The 24,041-nt window shown below is 41.3% G+C and overlaps 1 protein-coding gene across 3 annotated transcripts in view; it reads left to right on the top strand.

The window, feature by feature from the left end:
• creb5b (cAMP responsive element binding protein 5b) overlaps positions 1–24,041 on the top strand; it is a 92,580-nt gene that overhangs the window by 484 nt on the left and 68,055 nt on the right. For 2 of the 3 annotated variants that reach the window (XM_017721079.2, XM_037537168.1), the window contains exons 2-3: positions 6,619–6,697; positions 23,470–23,547. In XM_017721079.2, coding sequence (XP_017576568.1) covers positions 6,695–6,697; positions 23,470–23,547 — 81 coding nt within the window. In that variant the 5' untranslated portion in view covers positions 6,619–6,694. Of the gene's footprint in view, positions 1–6,618; positions 6,698–16,092; positions 16,187–23,469; positions 23,548–24,041 lie in introns of those variants that run through there. The other variant, XM_017721080.2, reaches the window with a different exon arrangement.

Genomic DNA, 24,041 nt, shown 5'->3' with positions numbered 1-24,041 from the left:
TAAACAGTTCAAAGAAGGCTGTTTTGCACCACTCATAAATTACTTCGTATGTACATCATACATTGTTCAAGCAAGCCAAAAATGACGAAAATAGTTAAGAGATCAGATTGTGCAGGAGCTCAAGTGGGCTCTTTGCGAGTGTTCAATCATGTTTTTTCATGCTTTTACTGATTGATGACAGAAAGGTTAGGCTTAGATATCTTAGAAATGAAATTCAGTTTGAATTACAAAAATAAATGTATGCTCTTATTGTAAATACATTTTGTTTATATATATATATATATCGACCCACCACCAATGGGAGGGGCAGTAGCAGGGGTTCGGTGCGTTGTGGATCGGGCAGTGTCCGAAGGCGTGGGCCTTGGCGTTCTGATCCTCGGTTGCTGAAACTGGCTTTTGGAACTTGGAACGTTACCTCATTGGCGGGGAAGGAGCTTGAGTTGGTGCGCGAGGTTGAGAGATACCGGCTAGATATAGTCGGGCTCACCTCAACACACAGCTTGGGCTCTGGGCCCAATCTCCTTGAGAGGGGCTGGACTTTATTCTTTTCTGGAGTTGCCTATGGTGAGAGGCGGCGGGCAGGTGTGGGCTTTCTCATAGCCCCTCGACTCGGTGCCTGTATGTTGGGGTTTTCTCCGGTGGACGAGAGGGTAGCTTCCCTACGCCTTCGGGTTGGGGAACGGGTCCTGACTGTTGTCTGTGCTTATGCACCGAACAGCAGTTCAGAGTACCCAGCCTTCTTAGAGTCCTTGGGAAGGGTGCTTGAAAGTGCTCCTCCTGGAGACTCTATTGTCCTACTGGGGGACTTCAACGCTCACGTGGGCAATGACAGTGAGACCTGGAGGGGTGTGATTGGGAGGAATGGCCTCTCTGATCTGAACCCGAGTGGTGTTCAGTTTTTGGACTTCTGCGCAAACCACAGTTTGTCCATCACGAACACCATGTTTGAACACAAGGATGTCCATAAGTGCACATGGCACCAGGACACCCTAGGCCGCAGTTCAATGATTGACTTTGTAGTCGTGTCATCGGACTTGCGGCCATGTGTTTTGGACACTCGGGTAAAGAGAGGAGCTGAGCTGTCAACTGATCACCACCTGGTGGTGAGTTGGATCAGGTGGTGGGGGAAGATGCCGGTCAGACCAGGCAAGCCCAAACGTATAGTGAGGGTTTTCTGGGAACGTCTAGCAGAAGAACCTGTCAGATTGATCTTCAACTCACACCTCCGTCAGAACTTTGACCAGATATCGGGGGAGGTGGGGGACATTGACTCAGAATGGGCCATGTTCCGTTCCTCCATTGCTGAAGCGGCTGACTGTAGCTGTGGCCGTAAGGTAGTTGGTGCCTGTTGGGGCGGTAATCCTCGAACCCGGTGGTGGACACCCCAGGTGAGAGATGCTGTCAAGCTGAAGAAGGAGTCCTACCGGGCATGGTTGGCCTGTGGGACACCAGAGGCAGCTGGCAGGTATCGACAGGCCAAGCGATCTGCGGCTTCAGTTGTCGCCAAGGCAAAAACCCGTGTATGGGAGGAGTTTGGTGCGGCCTTGGAAAGTGACTTTAAGTCGGCTCCGAAAAGATTCTGGCAAACCGTCAGGCGACTCAGAAGGGGAAAGCAGTGTGCCACTAGCACTGTATATAGTGGAGATGGTGTGCTGCTGACTTCGACTGAAGACGTCATTGGGCGGTGGAAGGAATACTTTGAGGACCTTCTCAATCCCACCGACACGTTCTCCAGTGAGGAGGCTGAGTCTGGGGACATGGGAATAGGCTTGTCCATTACTGAGGCCGAAGTCGCTAAGGTAGTTAAGAAGCTCCTTGGTGGCAAGGCTCCAGGGGTGGATGAGATCCGCCCTGAGTTCCTCAAGGCTCTGGATGTTGTGGGGCTGTCTTGGCTGACACGCCTTTTCAACATTGCGTGGACATCGGGGGCGGTGCCACTGTATTGGCAGACTGGGGTGGTGGTGCCTCTTTTTAAAAAAGGGGACCGGAGGGTGTGTTCCAACTACAGGCAAGGTCTATGCAGGGGTACTCGAGGAGAGACTCCGGCTTATAGTCGAACCTCGGATCCAGGAGGAACAGTGCGGGTTCCGCCCTGGTCGTGGAACACTGGACCAACTCTTCACCCTCTCCAGGATTCTGGAGGGTTCATGGGAGTTTGCCCAACCAGTCCACATGTGCTTTGTGGATCTGGAGAAGGCATTCGACTGTGTTCCCCGGGGTATTCTGTGGGAGGTGCTTCGGGAGTACGGGGTACATGGCTCTTTGCTACGAGCCATTCAGGCCCTGTACAAACAAAGCTGGAGTTTGGTTCGCATAGCCGGCAGTAAGTCAGACTCGTTCCCAGTGAGAGTTGGACTCCGTCAGGGCTGCCCTTTGTCACCGATTCTATTCATAATTTTTATAGATAGAATTTCTAGGCGCAGTCAAGGGATGGAGGGTGTCCGCTTTGGTGACCTCAGGGTCACATCGCTGCTGTTTGCAGATGATGTGGTCCTATTGGGGACATCAGGCCGCGAACTTCAGCTTTCGCTGGATCGGTTTGCAGCCGAGTGTGAAGCGGCTGGGATGAGAATCAGTACCTCTAAATCCGAGACCATGGTTCTCAGGCGGAAAAGGGTGGAGAGCCCTCTCTGGGTCGGGGATAGGCTCTTGCCTCAAGTGGAGGAGTTCAAGTATCGGGGTCTTGTTCACGAGTGATGGTACAAGGGAGCGGGAGATTGACAGGCGGATTGGTGCTGGGTCAGCAGTGATGCGGGCTCTTTACCGGTCTGTTGTGGTAAAGAAAGAGCTGAGCCATAAGGCAAGGCTCTCGATTTACCGGTCGATCTACGTTCCCACCCTCACCTATGGTCATGAGCTTTGGGTAATGACCGAAAGAATAAGATTGCGAATACAAGCGGCCGAAATGAGTTTCCTCCGCAGGGTGTCTGGACTCTCCCTTAGAGATAGGGTGAGAAGTTCAGTCATTCGGGAGGAGTAGAGCCGCTGCTTCTTCACGTCGAGAGGAGCCAGCTGAGGTGGTTCGGGCATCTGGTTAGGATGCCTCCTGGACGCCTCCCTCGGCAGGTGTCACAGGCGAGTCCACCTGGGAGGAGACCCCGGGGAAGACCCAGGACACGCTGGCGCGACTATATCACCCAGCTGGCCTGGGAGCGCCTCGGAATCCCCCTTGGAGAGCTGGTGGAAGTGGCTGGGGAAAGGGAGGTCTGGGCTTCATTGCTTAGGATGCTGCCCCCGCGACCCGAACCCCGGAGAAGCGGAAGATAATGGATGGATGGATGGATGGATATATATATATATATATAAACATAGATATAACAAATACAGACAAGCAAGGCACGTATTTATGTCTTTTTCAACAAATAATATCAGGTGAGCAGGAGAAATAAAGGAGAGGATAAAGGGGAAAAGATAGAAAAAAATTAAATAGGAGGCTATTCCAAGTTAATTTAAGCAAATCTAACAAAGAATAGCGTTAAGGGCTATGCTGTCTATAACACTTTTTAGAGACTTCCTCAAAAGGTTTAACTGATTCTTTCAGTGTTTCAAATTGGGCATAGCCTTAAAATATCCACATTTACACATAAACACATTCCTCAAACACTTACGTTATATTGGGTTGCCCATTACTTACAGACAATGCAGTGCATTATGGGTACCCCCTGTCCACCAGAGTACATCGGTTGTGTGGTGGAATTGTTTGAGTGCACTGGATCTTCTGCACTATGTTGCCGGATGTCACCACAAAATGGTGTAACCCCAAAATAGTGCACTATATAGTGAATAGGGCACAGTTTCAGACACAGCTCTCCAGTTTGACATGCTGAAAACAGAGTGTTTCACTATTTGACCATTTGCAAAATTATGATTTCTCCCCCTTCCACAGAGCTCCTCAGAACAAACCTGCAGTGAGAATGGCGGTAGTAGTAAATTAGGTTGCATTACTAAGAAATGGTGGAAAAGTTGTTACTCAGGAGCATTTAATATCTGACGCGCTATCCTGATCATCTGGAGGGTGATGTTTTTGTTTCATTCCTTAAGTTAGATTAAAGTGTGGAGGACCACCCTCACCCACCCTCAGACATATGCTGGCTCCAAAGCAAGCTAAACTTGGGTTGATGTGTTTGCTAAAATAATGCTACAGAGACATGTGAAGTCCGTTAGCAAAGTATGTAGCTTTTCTTACCTTAGCTGTTGACAGTTACCTTGATAAATCAGTTTAAACAGGGCTGTTCAGCGCTCACATTTGTAATTATAATATTGTGTGTAAAGATAAACATACATACACTCCTACGGATGCCATTTTTTATACTGTTTCATTAAAGTTTGCTGAAAGAACTTATAGAATATGTGTAATAGACAACTAGTCCTCCTCAGCATGTAACATTGCTCTGACTAGCTTCAGTGTTAACTTTAGCATTAGCTCATCTGAAGGAGTAGCTTTCATTCCAAAACCTCCTGCTTCTTAGGCATGAATCAACTGTGATTGTCAAGTGATTAAACTGATTTGACTAAAGTAAACTTGGTTTTCATAGCCCTTTTTTGCTAGATTTAAATTGGCCTACGTTTATATTTTGTCAGTATTTTGTTGTGTATCTACACTGAACATTTTGCAAACCCAGTTTATTTTAAAATACAAAAATATTTTTAAATGTACTCCTCTGTGTGCTTCTTTCTTTTGTATGGCTATTGAACGTTTTATTCTATCAGTACAAGTTTTATAAATGCTACCAGGTAGCCCAAACTGTAAGTTTGATGGACATGGCAATAGTAACTAAGAGAGGTGCTATCACTAGTGTAACGCAATGATGAGGCAGATGCATGTGCGAAGAGAAGCGAGATTTATTTCGGGCAAATCCAGAGTCAGGGTCAAAATGGTCCAGGATCAGAGAGCCAACACAGAGAGATCAGGAAACAGATATGACGAAAGAAATACAGATGAAACGCACAATGGAAGTCAGAAGAACAAACACCAATTGATACAATACACTACAAAGAATATACTACAATACAAAGACCAGCAAACTAACAGGGGAAAACGCAGGGCTTAAATACAGAAACAATGAGGGTTAACACTACACAGGTGGATAACACAGGTGAGAACAATCAAAGGCGGAGTCTAGAAACAAGGGGGCAGAGCAGGGAAGAAACAAAACAAGGAAGCACATGGACAAGACCAAAAGGGTAAACAAAAGCACATGGAAGACTGGGAGGGGCCAATCGTGACAACCTATCAGAATTCATGACTTTTACCAATTTATTTTAACGGAAGGAACTTTTTTTTTTTAGTATAAAATGAATATTAATAAATATCAAAAGTCAAATATTGCTAGTAAGTAATCAAAATCAGCATGTACTAATTAGAATTTCAATATTTCAAAGTTTAGTTTGTACTTGTGAGCATGTGTGTGTGTGAGAATTATTGCTTTGGCACTCATGCTGGAAAGGTGCGGCAAGGTTTTTACTGCTACTTTTGTAATTTTAACCTCACTTTCCCAAAAAAGGAAGTGTAGTTAAAAAAAAAGAAGGCATTTGCCTATATGCACTATGTTTCCTGAGTCTTCTTCTACACCAACACAATACTCTAAAGAGTTTTGGGCATTGAAATTAGTCCATTTGTGCCCAAATATTTGCAAATTGAATGCACCCTGATTCTACTAGTACTGATAGTACTTGGTACTACTAGTGACCCATTTACACAGATTTAACAGTGATTTTTAACATTTTATATGTATAAAACTCTTTGTACATTTTGTGCTCTTTAATGTATGAATAGTTAATTAAATGAATAGATGCTGTATGTTAAGCATAAGGTTAGTCTTAGCTGTAGGTTATGGTAAAGTTTAGAGTAGTAATGTCAGGCTTTGGTTAGAGTCATGTTGAGGTTAGGCTTAATTTCATTTTAGGGTTAGCCAACAGTGGAAACCTTTAGTCAAGACAGCCAAGTATTTGTAGTTATCATTCAGCATCTGGTTTGGCTAATTATTTTGAAGTTATACTTCATAAAGTGCCCAAATGTGGAGTTTAACAAATCCATGAAAAGAGGAACCAAAAAGCTTGCATTTGTTTCTTACTGCTTATTCAGAAAATATCAGTAATGCTTATGAAAACAAGAAATTCGTCTTACTCTTTCCAAAATGGATGAAAATTTCTTTTGTTATTATAATGGTACATAGGAGAAAAACACACTTATTACCCAGATAGTCTTAAGCAATTTTCTGAGGACTCCTAAGATTTATGCACAGTACCTGTATGTATGTGTGTACTCTATAAAGATCTCCCAGGGTGGTGTATGTGGCAGTGATTGGGTTACAGATGTTCATTGCTGTTGCTGCACATTTTCAAGTTGCTTTTGTGATGCCCAAATGGGAATACAGTGCAGTTCTGCACTTGAGCCACTTGTGGGCAGTATTTGATATTAAAAACTCCACTGCAAAGGCTCTTGGTATCTTTCACCTTTACTGGTCAGTAGTTTAGGTACATTTCTTTAAACCCAGTTCAGTACTGTAAGATTACCATAGAAAACAAAGTAGAAATCAAACCAGGTATGTTTACACAAGCCATAGACTGGGTTTTTGCTGTGTAGTCTAAGTGTTTGAATTTGTGCTCTTGTTACAGATCTAGCCTAGTGGGACCAACCTCTAGAAGTCTGAAGAGGTCTAGGAACAGAACTCCATCACTCATGCGACAGTGAATGGTAGGCCAGACAGTGATCAGGTATCAGACCCCAGTATTTCATCCGACACCAACTTTTACTGCACACTGAAAACCACCTGTCGTGTCTTTTCGTCTCCATGTGTAACTTCATAAGTACATTAATTTCAGTTGGCTCTTGAATCCAAAACAGTTAATCAACATCTTAAGTTTAGGGTTTGAAGAGTTCCAAAGGTAAGGTGTATGAAGTGTGATGGTGTCTGAGGTGATGTCAGAGTTAGTTTGTGTGACATCCTATATTGAATTAAATGTAACTAGTTTGTATCATTATTTGACAAGCCTTCTACAGGCATGTTTAGACCCTTTGTTATACAGTTACTCTAACTTTGCAGGTCCAAAGAAAAGTGAGGGAAACAATATAATAAAAATAATAAACTGTTGAGTTGCCCGTTTATACGGTTCAACATTATGTCTACGTTGTACCTGCAATCATTTATTTTCAGGTACACCTACCATAAACGTTGTAGCTGTACAACTACTGACAGCAGTTCATTGGATGGAATTCCATCAATGGAATATTGTTTGGGTAGTGGACCATTCTCAGTACAGCAGTGACGCTGACATCAGACATAGCAGCTCTGCTGTGATTTTTAAGCACCTCAGCGACACTGCTGGGTTGTGAATTGTCCACCATGCAAAAAATATCCTCCCAACACTGAGGCCACTGATGTGCATGAATAACAAGAAGAGCTATAGTCTCTACATGTCTGTAATGCTACCTGAGCCAACAAGGTAGATATGTCTAATAAATTTGCCTGTAAGTGTTCACAGTTTAATAACCTGAGTAACACTGTTGTTCTTGATACACTTGTACCAGCATAACACACACTAACATGATACTGTCATGTCAGTGTCACTGCTATGTTAAGAATGGCCCACCACCTGTATAATAACTGGTCAAAGGTGGTGGTACAGTGGTTCCTTTCCGTTGACGGATGGGGTAGAGCAGGACTGATAAATTGTGCAATAACAGATAGGCTACAGATTATGAGATATTATTTTCATCATCAGTGTGTCCACGCTTTACCTTTATTATTGCTTTCATTCCTTTCTTGAGACTTATTTTTGCACACTTCAATTTGTAGTTCAGTTCAGTTGTAGAAGTTGATTGCATTTTCTGCTTCGGACAATAAAAGTTATCTCAAATACAAATGCATTAGTGATTTTGAGGTCTGAGCTCTAAGGTGATCTGAGAACACTAATGGCTTCTTTGAGTCCTTGCAGATTTTCTTCAGTTGTGTGGTTTCATTTGAGTTCTTTAAAGAGTCATCAATCAAAGGGATCCAAAAAGCTGATGCACCAAAGAACCTTCTTTGGCACTTTCATTTTGAAAAACAGCTTGCAAGGAGATTTTTTGGCATAGCAGTTCCAGGGTCGCATGCCAGTTACAAGATCAATTCCAGAAAGACTCACTTCTTGTTCACATCCATACAGTTCACTACAACCTACCTCCCCACTCATACCCACACTCCTCCTCTGTTTTTCCATGATTTCCTCTTCACGTTTGTTGGCTCAGTTCATCGGAGCTGGTGTTGTGCCCGGGTGGTGTGTAATGGGGACCTTGCTGGGTTGGGCCTAATTCAGGCACCACAGCAGGCCCCAGCTCAGCTCAGTGCAGCACAGCCAACCTCTCCCCCCTCAATCCACCCGCTTTTTCCAGCATTGCTGGAGCACGCTGTGGGACATGCCTATGAAAGCATTACCTCACTAGCACACTCGTGGCTTTTGAGGCGCTCCAGAGCTTCAGGGCAGCTTCCTCCAGCACAGCCTCCAGCCCCATCTCCCCTAGCATTACTGATGCATTGGCTGGCCAATGCAAAAAGCTACCACTAATCACACAGAAGTGCTCTTTCAATTAATTTATACTTGGGAAATTAAGATGAGGTAATACACTATGAAGTGCTGTTTATTAGTGCATTTGTGTGTACCATTCTGAGTTTCAGCCCTGCTAATGTGGTGAACAGTTTTACACGGATGGCATTTAGTATTTCTAAATGTAGAGTTTATTGCTTTAATTCTAGTTGTGGGCAATGGTGTTAATAAGGCTCTGTAACTGATAATAGAGCTCCAATTACAGCATTGTTGAAATACAATAAGTCACTCTATAGCGTTATGATTCCTAGGACAAGAAGCATGTAGTTGCATGTCTCTAATGCTCTGCTGTTCTGCAAAAGCAGTTTGAACATTCACTTTTCTATGAGAAAACAGATCTCAGTGTCATCCCACCACATCAGAAGTCCTTCATAAGGCTATACAAATTTATATATTTGCTCAGTAGTTTTGCTCAATCAATTTCTTAATAATAAAAAAGCAAGGTAATCAACGCAAAAGATGATGAAAATACCTAGGCTGTCAATCTAGTAGACACAAAGTTATGTACTATAAAGTATGACCAGAAATATCTAGACAATCTTTCATTGCTGTCAGAGGTGCATACTTGTATAATCTCCATAGAAACACATTGCCAATAGAATGAGACACTTTATTGCAATCACACAAGTCTATGGTCACAATACCTTATGCTAAGCAATAACTAGAGAGGTATAAAGCCCACCTGTGGGGCTGGGAAGTAGTGAAACTGTGTTCTGTAGTGTGATAGAGCTCCATCGAATACTGTTAGAATGGATTGGAGTGGTGTTCATGGGGATCCAAAATTGGACATATGATGTCTGTATCTGACCACACTAATGCTTTTATGGCTGAATGTTATCAAATCCTCACTGCAGTGTTCCAAGATTTAGTGAAAAGCCTTCCTGGAACTGTAGAGACTGTTACTGCAGAAAAGCGGGAATTAATACCCTTGATTACAGAAGAAACTTTGAAATGGCTGATATCTACAAACTTTTCAACATATAATTTATTTAGTGCCTTTAGAACTAATTAGTATGAAATATTTTGAATTGCCTGTCCAGGGTGTATCCTGCCTTCTGCCCGATGACCGCTGGGATAGGCTCCAGCCTATTTGCATCTTACATTGACTTTGCATTTAAACTTTTCATTTAAAACAGTAATCATACAGCACAGACTGAATCAGGGAAAGTTCCTACTTTCTTCTTTACTTATATTACTCAAACATAAAGCTTTTATAATAATTGGTTTATAATTTATTTCTTTTTAAATTCAGCCAGTCCTCTTACTTTTTCATGCTGTATAACATGATATGTATAAATGCTAGTGTAGTTAGGCAAACGTGTCATTTTCAGTAGTCTAAGAAAACCCTATTGGCTATTCTTATTCACATCTGGATTTTTCTTAGCATATTGTTTGTAATCTGCCCAGCAGCCAGTGCAGGAGCTTGTGCTGAGATGAGAGATAGCAGAAAGACCCTGGATTAAAACCCTGGACGTGTTAAAGTGTTCCATTGGTGCAATCTGATCTTTTAGCACAGCCAAAAGCAAACCCTCAGACCAATTAAGGACTCATGCACACAACCTATATGCACACGGGTCCTCCTTCTCTGGCAGTGTGGAGGATATCATACCCCCACCATGGTAAATACTCATACTTCAACCTCTCTAGCCAACAATGTTGTCACTTATTTTATTTATTTTTTGCATGCTCCAAGTCTGTCTGTGTAATAATTATTCCACACTTCATGACCTTTCACAATAGTTATGACCTGCTGATGGCAGTCTGGTGGAACATGAGCCATAATGCAACAGCGAATAATACACTTAAGTTTACTTTGGAAAAATAGCCCTTAGATTTTGTTTTGGCTAAGAACTGTTTACTTATGGAATTTCAGACTGAATGGAATTTGAGCTTGTCCAAATGCAGTAGGCGGCAAACTAAAGGGTGAATAGTGCACTTGTTTCACGATTACACCATGTAGTCTATGTAGTTAGAAAAAATCTGAAAAAGATTGTTGTATTTTTTTACTGCTCTCAGTAAAACATCCTTGATTTATTCAGTACCTGAAAATGGTGTATGTATGTATTGAAGTAGAATATCTATTTCCTCCAAACCTCCTTTGACTGCCTTATGTGCCATGAAGAACAGGCATGCAGTATTACATAAAACCTTACCCTTCAACATTTCCATCCCTGCAGGCATTTCAAGACATGGAAAGAAATTGACAGAGCGAGAGTGGAACATTCCGTTAACAAGATCAAACAGACAGACCCATAGACAGACAGACAGACTATCAGCAGCTGTACCCTGAACTCACTCTGTATTGCAAACATCCAATACTACAATCCTAAAGCTATATATAGGTTCGGTTTTAATACATCAGGAAAACCTGGGTTCTTTTCTAGTATATGTGTAGTATTCAAGAATTTTGTCACTGATTTTTGTTGAGATTCACAGAGAATTGTTGAGAGTTAAACAAAATGAATCAGAGTAGTTTGTTGCAAAATGGTGCATTTTTGATTAACTTACTGACTGGAGAATCCTTTTAGGGATGAACTGATACTTATTTTTCTCTTTCTGGTAACGATACCCGATACTTGATACCTATACCTATGGTATGTACATGTAAGCATGCAGCAGTTTCTCAGGTTCTGCAAAAACGGTGCTGAATGTTGTTTCACTTAGGAATTTCTTAAGTCATATGTTGCATACTTGCATGCTGTATACTCTTGCTACGAAACGAGTGTCAGACTCTGCCGGAGTTCAGTACAATATTAGATTGCACAGATTGCTCTATGAACATTTTTACTGATGCTTGTAAACTCACACTGGCAGCATGTTGTTAAGTTCCATTCACTGGCACGCATGCATGACATCAGTGCTGATATCAATAGTGTCAGTATTGGTGCAACTCTATTTCCTTTACAGTAGTTGCAGTAAGAACCACGGGTTGCAATGTCTATAATGCAAATATAGACATTCTATTCACTATCCAAAAATCTTCTTATCTCCACACTAAAATAAAACTGAATATCTCAGGCATCACTCAGAGTATTGCTAATCATTTAGTGTAATTGCTTTCTGTGAGATAGCTTTTAGAGGCATTAAACTCTTCAGACATCTGGTTCCTATCACCACCACTGTGAACAATTGTGACTTGGTTAGTCTTTTGAATGAGCATTACATATCAAATCACTCTGAATGAATCTGTTTACATTTTTATCATTTATTTATGCAGAAATTTAAAAACATAGGCAGAATATACATTTAAATGCTTCAGTACTGTAATAAACCCAATGCACAAGATCAAGGCCAAAAATGAAACTCAGCTCAGCCTCAATGCCTGGTGATATTTAGGCTTTTTTTTCCAGTTTAGTCTCAGTGAGCTTCTCTGAGACATGTTAACCTCTCCTGTGCATTAGAGACAAAAATTCTCTAAAGTGAGGGGTCAGTGACCCACCCCTGGCTGTGCACTTATGCCACTTATCGCACAGCTCTCCCGCCAAATGATGTTTGGATCAGCAGAGGAAATATATAGGCCATAAAGGCACAAAAGACTGTCATAAAGCTTTGATTAAGGCGCGGGTTAAAAGACAGAGGCAGAGGAGGAGGCTGAGTTATGGTGGCGGATGGGGCCGCTGTTATTGTTCCCGTGACGGGGCTCTTAGTGCGGACGGCTCACTGTAAACAGCCTCCTTTCCCCCGGAGCAGACGGTCATTAATTGCTGCAGCCATCCCAGACTCCTCCAGCGAGCCTCCAGTCTCAGAAATCACTGCGCTGCCACCAGTAGAGCCACTAAAGCGCTAAATGGCCATGACTCTGTCTCCCGCCTCCTGGGTGGGCCTCTTCTTCATTTTTACCTGCAAATGGCTGGGGTGTCAATTTAATGGTCATGATGAGGCACATGCCTCTCGCCCCTGCTCTTGCATGTAGTGGTAAATTTTGCTTAAGTGTAGAAGTGTTATATAGCTAAGATTAATAGTTCAAGCCATTTTTACCAGCTCTGATTCATTGTTCAGATGCTGAATACTGAAAATTGCCCCATATTGTTTTATGTTGTGGTGACATCTGCCTTCTCTTTACATACTACGTACAGTCCTTTATGTTAAAGATATATATTAATACTACATGAATTTCTACAGGATTCCTATAAGAATCTTACAGTAAATTTGGGTTAATAGTTCTCATGCCATTTTTAGCAGCTGTGAGCTGTGCATTCATCGTTCTGATATTGAATGCAGAAAATTGTGCCATATTACTTCAAGTTGACAGTAATATCCTTTCTTTAACCTTGTGCAAACTATACCTGTGTGAGTTAAAAAAAGTGCTACAGACTGTTTTTTACATTATCAGGTTACAGCAGTATCACTGTTGCAGTGACCTTTAAGATCAGTATCAAAACTAGACATATTACTTTACCTCAGTGCACTACTGGTATTTAGATCATTGTGAAATATGAATAAGTTGTGAAATGTTTTTTCTTTTATCAGCAGCAACACCTACCATCAACTTATTTTAACTGCATGCCCCATGTTATCAAATAAATATGAAACATACTCATTATTGCAGTTTGTCTGCATATTTGCTCTGTATTCATATAGCATTGATAGTAAGAGTAGGGAACCCTTGGTCCATATACTTTTGGCCATATAGTGTATAATCAGCATGCTTGTTGCTTTTGCAAGTATTGTAATAATAGTCTTATTTGTATTATTTATTATTAGGTTTTGGTGGGAAACAAAATAATTACATTCTTGAAATGCCCACTGGAAAATGATTGGCAATTGTACACAGTCAAGTGAGCTCTCCTGTCGATTAAGAGTTTAGGAGCTGAACATAATGCCCAAACTGTCAGAGTAACTATTAACTTAATGAGGAATTGACAGTGGAATTAACCAAACATGCTGATGTCCAATGGGTGATACCAATGGGAGTAGAAAAAGGTCACTCTAGGCCTTCTGGAAGTCCTGAATATGTCATGGACTGCAAGTACGAGTGGTAGACTCAACAATATGTTTTATTCAGTTGCTACAAATCAAAAACACCAGCAGCAGCTCAATGCCAGGGCTCTGAATAACTCACTGTCAACCTCTGACAAGGTAAAATATATATTAGTTTGTTGCAAACTTCAAATAAAGCATGAAATATCTTTTACAAGCTTCATCTTTTACAAGCTTTATATGAATGGCCATTAGCTTAGTGCAAAAATACAACTAGGATCCTGAAGGAACACTGGCAGAAATGAGCATTATCATAGGCAGGTTTCTTCCTAGTGATGAACAATATTCAGAGGAATATTCTTGACTATGAACAGAATAGGCTTCAATAAGCATTTCTTCTTCAGAAATTAGGAACTGGGCTGTTCTACGTTGTTACCTGCATCATATTACGTCTGCTTGGAAATAATCTCCGGGCAAAGAAGTCACAGCTTTGATTCTGTAACACCATCTTCTAAATCCAACACTTGCGGGCAGACATAATCCTGCCAATAATTTATTTACCCCTTGGCACTTCCATTATTTAGTATGAACTGAGACACTGGTGAGCCTGGCACAATTAGTCATGCTGGCTCTGCTGACCAAGGAGCAAAACCAAAAAGTGCCCCAAGAGTTATGGTGTGTGCATGTATAGAATAAATCATATTGGCTTGTTTTAGTTTGTCTAATAGTTAGACATATGTACTGACCGGACACTTCATTAGATGCCCCTGCCTTGTAGTTCCACCTTGTTGCCCATCTGTTGATACATAGGTAACATTAGCCATCCTCCAGCTGTTCATCAATAATCAGTTTCTGACAACAGTGCTGCTCGTGGCTGTGTATGTTTGAGTGGTAGGCCACTCTCAATTAGCAGTGACACAACATGTGCAAAAACACCAGCAACACTGGTGTTACTCTCATATCAGCACCACACACATGACCATGTTAAGGGTCCTGTGGTCAGAAACTGACAAACGATGAGTGGGATAGAAGGTGACAAATCATGCATAACAACAGATGGGCTACAGTGTGCTATTGTACACCAATATACTGGACCTATAAGACCGCTGGATCTATAAGGTAAGCCTTCCCAACAAAGTGGACTCCCAAGTGTAATCTCAGACTCTAATAATGATTATGGATAAAGTCATAGAAGACAGAGTATGTGCACATCCAAAATATTTGGTAAAAATAACATCAAATAATAACACACAACATAGCCAAGTAGAATGTATTGTTGCACCTGACTTCTCTATGCATACTAGATGCATTCTCTGATCATAAAGATCTTTAATAATATTACAGGAATTTCTACAGACTTTTTAATAGACTCTGATTGTAAAGTTGGATAATTATTGAGGTTTACTACAGAATACAAATCAACTATTGAATATTACAAGAGTATTATAATAATAATTGATAAACAGCAAAAACATTGTCTGATCACTATGACAAAGCCATGCAGAGGAAGTCTGTAGCTGTACTGAGTGATGCCTGCCATCCACTCTTTAAATAGCACCAGCAGCCGAAAAAGAATCTCTATAAAAGATATTTTGTTCTAGTGGCAGTTGGTCAGCTGAACAAAATGAGATGAGTCTGATTGTGTGTTCTTTTGCATGACTGAGTATATTTTTATGTTTAAATGTGAATGAAATTTAAATTTTGGGGTATGACTGGTTGTGTGAACTTGTTTTTATTATTGTGGTGAGACCATAGAAAACTTTCCAGCTTTGGTTAGACAATAAAGTTTATTCTATTCTATTCAAAATGGCAGTAATAAAGGGATTTTATATGGACGTGACAGTATTCTGGCAGCTGCCACTTGCTTCGGTTTGCAGAAAGGACTTGAGAGGTGTGGTTTGCAAAACTACGCTGTGCACTCCTCCTCCCCCTCCTTGAAGGGACATGTGTTGTTTTGTTGCTGTTAATGCTGTTGTTGTTGGGTTTGAGTGGTGTTTGTGTTATTATGTGTTGGTCTGTGGTGAGATATGGGGGGGGGGGGGGGGGGTTATGTGCCTTTTTTGCCAGTGTAAATAAAAGAGCACTTCTCATGCCAGAAATAATGTCCTGCATCTCCTTCTATGCCACAATATTATATATTATCAAAGTGTTGTATGCAGCATATAGTTTCTTATACTATACTATGGATTATTTTTGTAAGGGGTGAGTTCTAATAGCACAAATATGGTCCTTAATATGAAGGCTTTTAGTTTTTTTTTTTTTATTCCTTTCATTGAACGTATTCCAAGTGAGCTGACATTTGTGATCTGTTGATTAATGTGTAATATCTTTAATCCTTCACTTTGACATCACTCCCTAACTGAGAGCCCCTTTTGATTTAAAACATTTCTGTGACTTGCAGTCCTGCAAAAGTCTATAACCCAGCTTGAAGCCGGCCAGCTGTGCGTGTTGTTATACTCCACCCTCCTCCCGCGGTCACGCCCACGCCTCGCTGGCACCGCCTAGTTTTGGCCAAGCCCCGCCTCTCAGAGCGGACCGCAATGATTTAGAAGTTCAGGAATCCCACGTGACGTCACCAGAGGGTGATGTAATGCTTCTCTAAATAGCTCGTATTGTAATCTCTCCTCAGTCCAACGTGGTTCCTTCAGAAAGGGCGCTGCATCTTCTCTGCACTTCTGTGGTAAGTCGTTTGGCTTCTGCTGAATCCAGATTTGTAGGTTTTCTGCTGCAAAAAAGAACAAAAAGAAGCTACAAGGAAAAAAGCTACTCGCAGGCTGTGTGAACTTGTGCTCGTGCCGCTGGCGGTGATGGCCGTCCGGGCTGAAGCTCTAGCTCAAACGAGTGACAAGTTGCTTTTGTGCTGGTCGTCCTGCGGGCTTTGAGGTGCTCTGTCGGAATGTGTGGGTGAAAAGAAAGTCGTGCTTTGGTCTTTAGCTCAAGTTCGGAGTGTCAGTCTAGAAGTTAGCTGCATGTAACAGGTCTGGCCGTGTGCGTGTTCGCCTGAGGAGCAGCAGCAGGGGCGGCTCGTGCTGCGAGTTTCTGACTGAACTCCGCGCGCCGTGCTGCACGCTGAACGTTGCAGTAAGTTGCTACCTCACTGCTCTGCCTCGCGAACCTGTCACGCGCTTTGCTGTGGCGCGCAGAAGAAGACCCCGGTGAGCTCCGTGTCTCTGTCTCTCGCGTGCGCGCGTGTGGCTGTTTTCCTGCGCGCGCTCCTCTGCGAGGGTGACAGCAGCGTTGCATTGAGCCCCGCGGAGCCACATGCAAGCGGTGCGCGCGGGTTTTGTTTGGGACATGACGCTCGCGCTGCCCCTTTCACTCGCATGCACACGCTCCCTTGCTTCTGCTGCTTGGCTGTTTCCCCCCAGCAGCTTTGATGGGAGGCACACTCTTTCTGCTGCCCCGTCCCGCAGGAGAGCCCCCCTCTGCCCCACAGCATCCCACTCATATTAGAGAGAGAAAGATGCAGCAGATATGGTCACCATGGCTAGTTCCAGTTAGCACTGCACTCAATATCACGTTTGAAATTTTATCTTTTTTCTTCAGTAAAAGCAAAGCTGTGAGCTGAAGCATTACGTCATGCTGCAGGCCAGTCCGTGTGTTTGATTAACCGCCGAGATACTGAAGGATTCAGGGGCTTTAGTGCTGACCAAGCACACTGGGGTGGGGGGGGTTTAAAAAGCCTACAGGCTGCAACGGTGTATAATCTACGACCGCAAAGTCTCTGTAATGACATTTAGTAGAATGAACAAATTACTTAGTACTTAAGAAATTAATTAATACTATTAACACTCCCAGCCTAACAGTAATAGTTATTGTTATTATTATTATTATTGACAACAACAACAACAATAATCATAATAATAATAATAATAATAACAACAAAAGAAATCAATTGTCAGTTGTCAATCTGAAAATTCCTAACTATAAAATGCTGTAAAAATATATTATTATTAAGTTACTACTTGTTAAAAAATAGACCTGTTATGTTGTAACTGTGTCAGGATTGAGCTGTCATTCACAGAAATTTTATAGTTTTTTGTGTTTTTTTAAATATGTATACTCTAAAAACAAACAACCACAGAATAAAATATTCCTTTTGATAGTTAAAAGTAATCCTTTGGCTTTTTGCCAGCTTATTCACTTGGTCTTTTTTGTCAGCAAAATATTGATCAGTTTTGCAAGTATTTGGCTTTAAAATAAATCTATTTAGTATTTGATCTCATGAGTTACTGAGTAACTAACATTAACTAAGGGAAAAGTTTTTTTTTGTTTGATTAATTCGTCATTATGTCAACAGTATCCTTAAGTTTGACACAAGATCAAAATATAATTTCCTAAATTGAAGACTTTTGAAGAAAGTATGAAATCAAAGCAAAACATCTTACTTAATCCATGACATAAGGACTGCCTTATGTCATGGTGGGACTGGAAGTGTAACTACCTTTGGCAATAGAAGCGTCACATCCTTCAACTTTGTCACTGTCGCCAAAGGTAGCTCTCACACATTCTTCTTCCAGCTTTGGAGCTTTGGCTTAAAACATTTCACTTCATTGGATGCAGTTGTGTTCAAATAAAGTACCATCAGGGTTAACAGCAGAGAATTATAAAGTCTGCCCTGTTTGCTCTGCAGACATTTGTGCAGATAGAAGGTGATCACACCGTGCATGCTGTTGAGTCCATGTATAAGTTTTAGATCTGAGTTCCCTGAATTTCTGTAAGTTCATGTCTGAGGAGGTGCTATGATTGGCAATAGTTGGAAGTTGCCTTTGTGGGGCCCCTTCGTCTGTTCATTATGAGGGGTTCATGACATTCAGTGCATTGTCAATGTGAGGCTTATTCCTTGCCTCAGGCCCTGCGCTGATCCAACCTTGAACTTGTGCTGTCAAGGGCCCAGGGATCAGTGTGTGTGTATGTACGTGTGTGTTGGGGGGGACTTGAATTGCAGCACAAGTTTGTGCTTGCAGTAACCTTCGCTCGTCTCCTCCCTTGCCATACTGTTTGAATTCTCTGCCGAAGCTGGAGAGGCATGAGTTCCTGATGAAACTGTACTCCGCTCCCCTAACTCTCATGTGCTAAAACACATCGGGACCCACTTACTGCGAAATGTAACCGAGTTTCCTCTGCTAAATGAAAACATATCACCGAAAGGAAAGTCGAGTGCCCCCTCTTGCTCTGAAGGGTGCAGTCAAGCCGCCAACAACCGGACATCACATGCAGACCCGTGCCATCTGCTGAGGTCAAACTGTCTACACTCTTAAAAATAAAAGTTCCTCAAAGGATCTTGGATTGAACTTAAGGTTAAAAAAAACTTAAATTGATGTAGAACCTCCCAAAGCATAAAAAATGAACATTTGAATATCTCATTTATCCTGTAATGTTTTATTATGTGGTTACTGCATGTAAGAAAAAAACAAACAAAAAATAACACAAAACAAGCCAGTTATGATGGATCTGTTTCAGGATTTATCATTTGTATTAATTGTTGTTTCTGTCAATTTCAATGTCTTTTTAAATTCTGATTTTGTTTGTAGATAGTTCATTATTTTGCCTTGCCTTTTTGTTCCCCTTTACAACATATGAAAATGTCATTACATATAGACCAATAAAATTAATTTACATAAAATGACATTAAAAGACTGTTATCTCCTTCACATGTAAAGTTTTTGAAGATACAAGGTTTTGGTCTGATAGCATCAGTTTACTCTAAAAACATCGGGGTATGGTACTCATATATCTCATTTGCAAAAATGATCCTTTAAAGAACTATCCATTGTAATGCCTATAATCCAACACGAAGTTGTTCTTCAACCAAGAACCCCCAAAAAACTTTTTGGCACATTTATTTTAAGACTGTAAAGCATGTAAAATTGTGGCTGAGAAAGGAGAACAAGCTTGTTCTTTTTGAGGCCGTATAAAATCAGCAAGACACACAATCATACTTCAGCCTGAACAGCTGTGATGACAGGCTTCAGAGTGTATGCGGGACATGCTTGGTTTGTGGTCACACACATGAGAGTTTGCATGCGGCGTGAGAAGAGTGTGTATGTGGAGTGGACCGGAGGGGTCTGATCAGGTTGCACCATGAGTTCTGCTGTTTAGGCCAGCCGTGGTATTTCAGCACCAGAATAACTAGCAAAGGCTTGTTTACGCCACTTGTGAAAGCGTGAAACCTCATGCAGTCTGTATGTGTACTGGGGGGTGTTGGGGGTACGGGGGACACTGTAGTTCACCCATCTTAAACTTCTCAGTTTAGTGTTTTCTCCTAACTCACATTTTCTAGTTCTGCCTAAAAATAAAATAAATAGAGTAGAATTTGCCTTGTAAGTTTCCCTAGCTGGGGCTCTTACATCAGGCCCACAAGGCCTTTTCTCCTCTTGAGGTCCTTGCTATGGATGGCAGTTTAAACTGGGGAAATTGAGCAAAAGCTGAGTAAAAGCTCTCTTTTTAGCTAATTTACACCCAGAACTAAACTGTGACTTAGGATAGCTTGAGTGAATGTTAGTGTTCTCAAGTTAACTTAAGAAAAGCAGTGTGATAAGTTATCTTATAATTTTTTAGTTGAGCTGTTTTTTTTTTTTCATTTTCTATAAATTACCACAATACAGCTGCTCACATTCAAGGGGCTTCATGTATTTATGTACAGCCAAACATGATAGACTTTCACAGTATTAAGGTGTAATTTTAGCTAGATTTTTCACAAGGCTTGTGATTTATTTATCAGCCAATTTATCAAACTGTCTGAGTCTAAGATTTCCAGGATGAGCAAACAGGCTGGGCACAGTCTTGTGTGTCAGACTGATCTTAACGCCATAAGCTTCTTATTAAGTGTGTATCATATACTCTTAAAAATAAAGGTGCCAGAAGAGGTTTTTTGTGCAATGCCGTAGATAGCCCTAATAATGTTACATGGATGGATCTTGAGATACCAGTTCTTTAGAGAATTATATGTGTGAATGTGAAGATCCTTTTTAAAGTTCAAAGAACATCCATACTTGCTATAGGAAGAAGTCTTAAATTGGTACATAACCTTGATGTTAGGTGTGAGTTATTTAAACCTTTAAAATGTTTTTCACACACATAAATCTGTTTTATAAATTTGGTTCTTTATGGAACTAAATGTGTTTATTTTATGGAATTGCTCAAAGAACTTTTTGTGGCACTTTTTTTGTTTAAAAAAAAAAAAAAAAGTCCAGGCTGCCCAAAGTGTGGCCCACATGACTAAGTTGCCCATCATTTGTTTTGGCTTACAAGAAAGTTACGCTAACAGCTCTCCCATCCCACCCCTTCGCACCCAATGAGAAGTAATTTTTGTCCGATATGTTACTGAATTTTTATGTACCCATCAAAAATGTATTTTGCTTTTACTAACAAAATACCATTAAATGCAAAAATGTAAGCACCCCCAGTCAAATTTTCTTAGCAAAACTAAGTAACACATGCTCTACTGAGAAGAGATTTAAATATGACATTTTGCTGTACATTTTAGTGCACTATTTCTTTTTTATTTTCCTGTTTAATATATTGGGGGAAATACACATAAAATGTAAAATTTGCCACATTTTATGTTTTTCCCCTATATGTTACATTCAGCAAATAAACAGATATTGCACATCAATTTATGCAGTTTGGTGCCGTTAACTTATTCTCACCTAGAAAATCAATTAAATATGTAATTTAAACAGGGGTGCCCAAATGTTTGCATACTGCTGTCTGCCAATGTTATAATTTTTTTTTTTTACTTTAAACCTACCTATTTTCTTTATACATACATTTGTATTTTTTCTTTTTTGGCCCACAGCCCAACTTTGCATTTTGACAAAACAAGACAAAACATTTTGGCACCCTGGGTCAAAGGCTTATTACTCAGTAACTACATGGAAAAACATGTAAAATGATTGAGTTACTTTTAAGTTGTATAAGTGAGAAATGGCTGAACCTACTGATGTGCTCATTATGCTAAAGGGGTTAAAATGTGCACAGGTGTAAAAGCTCAGGTCCCTGTTGTCTTGGCATGTAATGATGAGAGAATCACGGCTATAGAAAGAAGTGGAGTGGGTGAATCTGTATTTATAGTCCTAAGAGCAAGTGCATGAAAAAGGACCTTTTCAATTTATGACAAGACAGAGGTTTAAGCTCAAGACAAGAGAAAAGAAAAAGAAAGATGCAGAGAGCGCATGAGAGAAAAAGAATTCTTATTGTTGGCTCTTGTCACTCTGGTTCTCTGTCAGAGGCACCCAGTCCAGACCACACCAATGTGTCCCAGAAGGCTGGGTGTTGGGGCCTGGTCTGAGGGGTTCTGTCCAAAGGCCTGCCAGTAAGGAAAAACTGCTCTGGCTAACATAACGCCAAATTCGAATGTTTTGACTGCACGAGAGGAAACAGTTGGCTAGACTGATCAAGGAAAAAAATCACATGCAAATTGTGTATGAAAGCGTTCATGCAGTGGAACCCAAGTGCGTCTCCAGAGAGGACTAACCTGAAGAGGTCTGAAGAGAGCTCTATGTTCCTCCTTTTTCATCTCTCAAAGCTCCTAACATTTATTTTCCACATATTTGGAAAGAGAAGTGTTTGTTAGCTGTCTAACCAGCGTGTCAATACACACCGCAGCCCACGGCCATTAGTCTGGCTTCACTGTTGTACATGGACTCAGGTCGGGCTTTCATGCGCTATTAAGACGGCTACTCATTAGACAGCTGTGTGGTTACTGACATAGAGTGCCATTATAAAGTCTGAATTTCAGTCCTGCTAAACACCAAAATGACTTTTTGTGATGGGTTTTGACAATACTGTGTGAATAGGTGACATTATATCTTACACCATGGTGTGATAAATTCATATAAACATTCACCATTCAACATATGGCTACCTCAGCTCTACTTCAACATGAACTTGACCTCAGGATCTAATCATAGATATGTAGTCATTGAGTTACATAAGACAGCATAGGCACTAACTGGGCCAGTCAGTCAGAGTTACACATCAAGTGTCTTTAATATCATCATCTCTGGAAATAGAAGTAACCTCTGGAGCCCTGAAGAGCATATGTTGGCGTTTATGTTCCACAGCCTCAGGGCCTGATCCCAAAACATGACAACTGTGAAAAATGGCCTGCAAACTAGCTCCCATCATCACCAGTGGAACAGCCCAGTTACACACTGTGTGAGGGAAACAGAATAGCTGGCATGCCATTCCATTGTCAGGCTGTCACTAGTGGCATTTAGCGGCATCATGACACTGAACAAGGGATCTCACTGGAAAGAGAGATAGATATAGGGACACGAGAGAGAGAAAGAGATTCTTCAGCATTGATGGGGGAAATGTATTGCCTACTTGTAAGATGATTGCAAGAAATTCCTGAAAGTTTTGCCAGTGTTTTGAGACATATTTTTCCTCTATGTCCCACTCTTTAAATTATTACTATCCATCTGAGTCTGTCTTTCTCATTATCACCCTAATGAATAGAGCCTCTAACATTTGCCATTATTAGCAGTCAGCCTCAAAACTGACCTCATCTCCACAACTAGAGGTATGAGTGGTTGGATACTGAGAGGACAGCGGGGTTGAGGGGTCAAGAGAGCAGCTACTGAATGGCAGTTTGTTGACGTCTAGCCCTTGCTGCTATGGCCATGTTGTGCACCGGAGGGGGTAATTTACACCTTGCACTGTGGTCAGCGGCAGCACCATGGAGACGCAGGGGCAGGGTGACACCTCAGGCCAGTAAATACGCTCTCTTCCTTCTCTCAGCGCTATCCCAACATGAACTTAACCACAAGAGCTAAGGACAGCTGTTCTCAGGGCACAGGCAACTAAATACCTTGAGATTCCAACAAAGTCTTACCAGGCAGTTCAGAATATTACCGGCACACGATACAGACGCAACACAATGCTAAACTGAACATCTGCCACTGTGTCCTGCAGGCAAATCAGTTGTGGGTTCTCTTTCTGTGTCTTTACATGCAGGTTTATGAGGAGCCAGTGACAGTGATGAACTCCGATCAGGAACGGCCGTTCGTGTGCAGCGCTCCAGGCTGCTCTCAGGTGAGTCCGACATGACAATGGCAGTGATGAACGCATCGGTAACCCGAGAGAGTGTCTCTCAAAGACAAACGCTGCTGCACAGAAAACAGTGAAATGGTACCCTGCTAAGAAAACTCTTATCCCTCTGGGACCGCCTTTATAAAAGCTTTCCGAAGAAAAAACATACGAAGAACTGTAAGACAAACACTAAGAAGCTTGTGAGAAGCTGTTTTAAAATGCAGCTGTTGGAAGAAATTCTCAGAATTTGCTTAAGAAAGTTTTAATTCAATTATCTCATCAACTTCATCCACTACTACAGTGTCAAAATCATCAGAATTGTACAGTTGAGAGGTTTACCTTGTCAGCTTTTTTCACTGTAAGACAAGTAAGTATGAGCCAACTGTAGATATGAACAGCACCTGTTCTTTTGATTGGTATTAAAAGGGAATTCTGATTTAATGCATAACTAAATAATTGAACTGTAAACAAATTAATTCAGAGTGATTTACTGTAAA

The sequence above is a fragment of the Pygocentrus nattereri genome, chromosome 3 (genome assembly GCF_015220715.1).
Source record: "Pygocentrus nattereri isolate fPygNat1 chromosome 3, fPygNat1.pri, whole genome shotgun sequence".
Lineage (NCBI taxonomy): Eukaryota > Metazoa > Chordata > Actinopteri > Characiformes > Serrasalmidae > Pygocentrus > Pygocentrus nattereri.
This window is presented reverse-complemented; position numbering and strand designations above follow the sequence as displayed.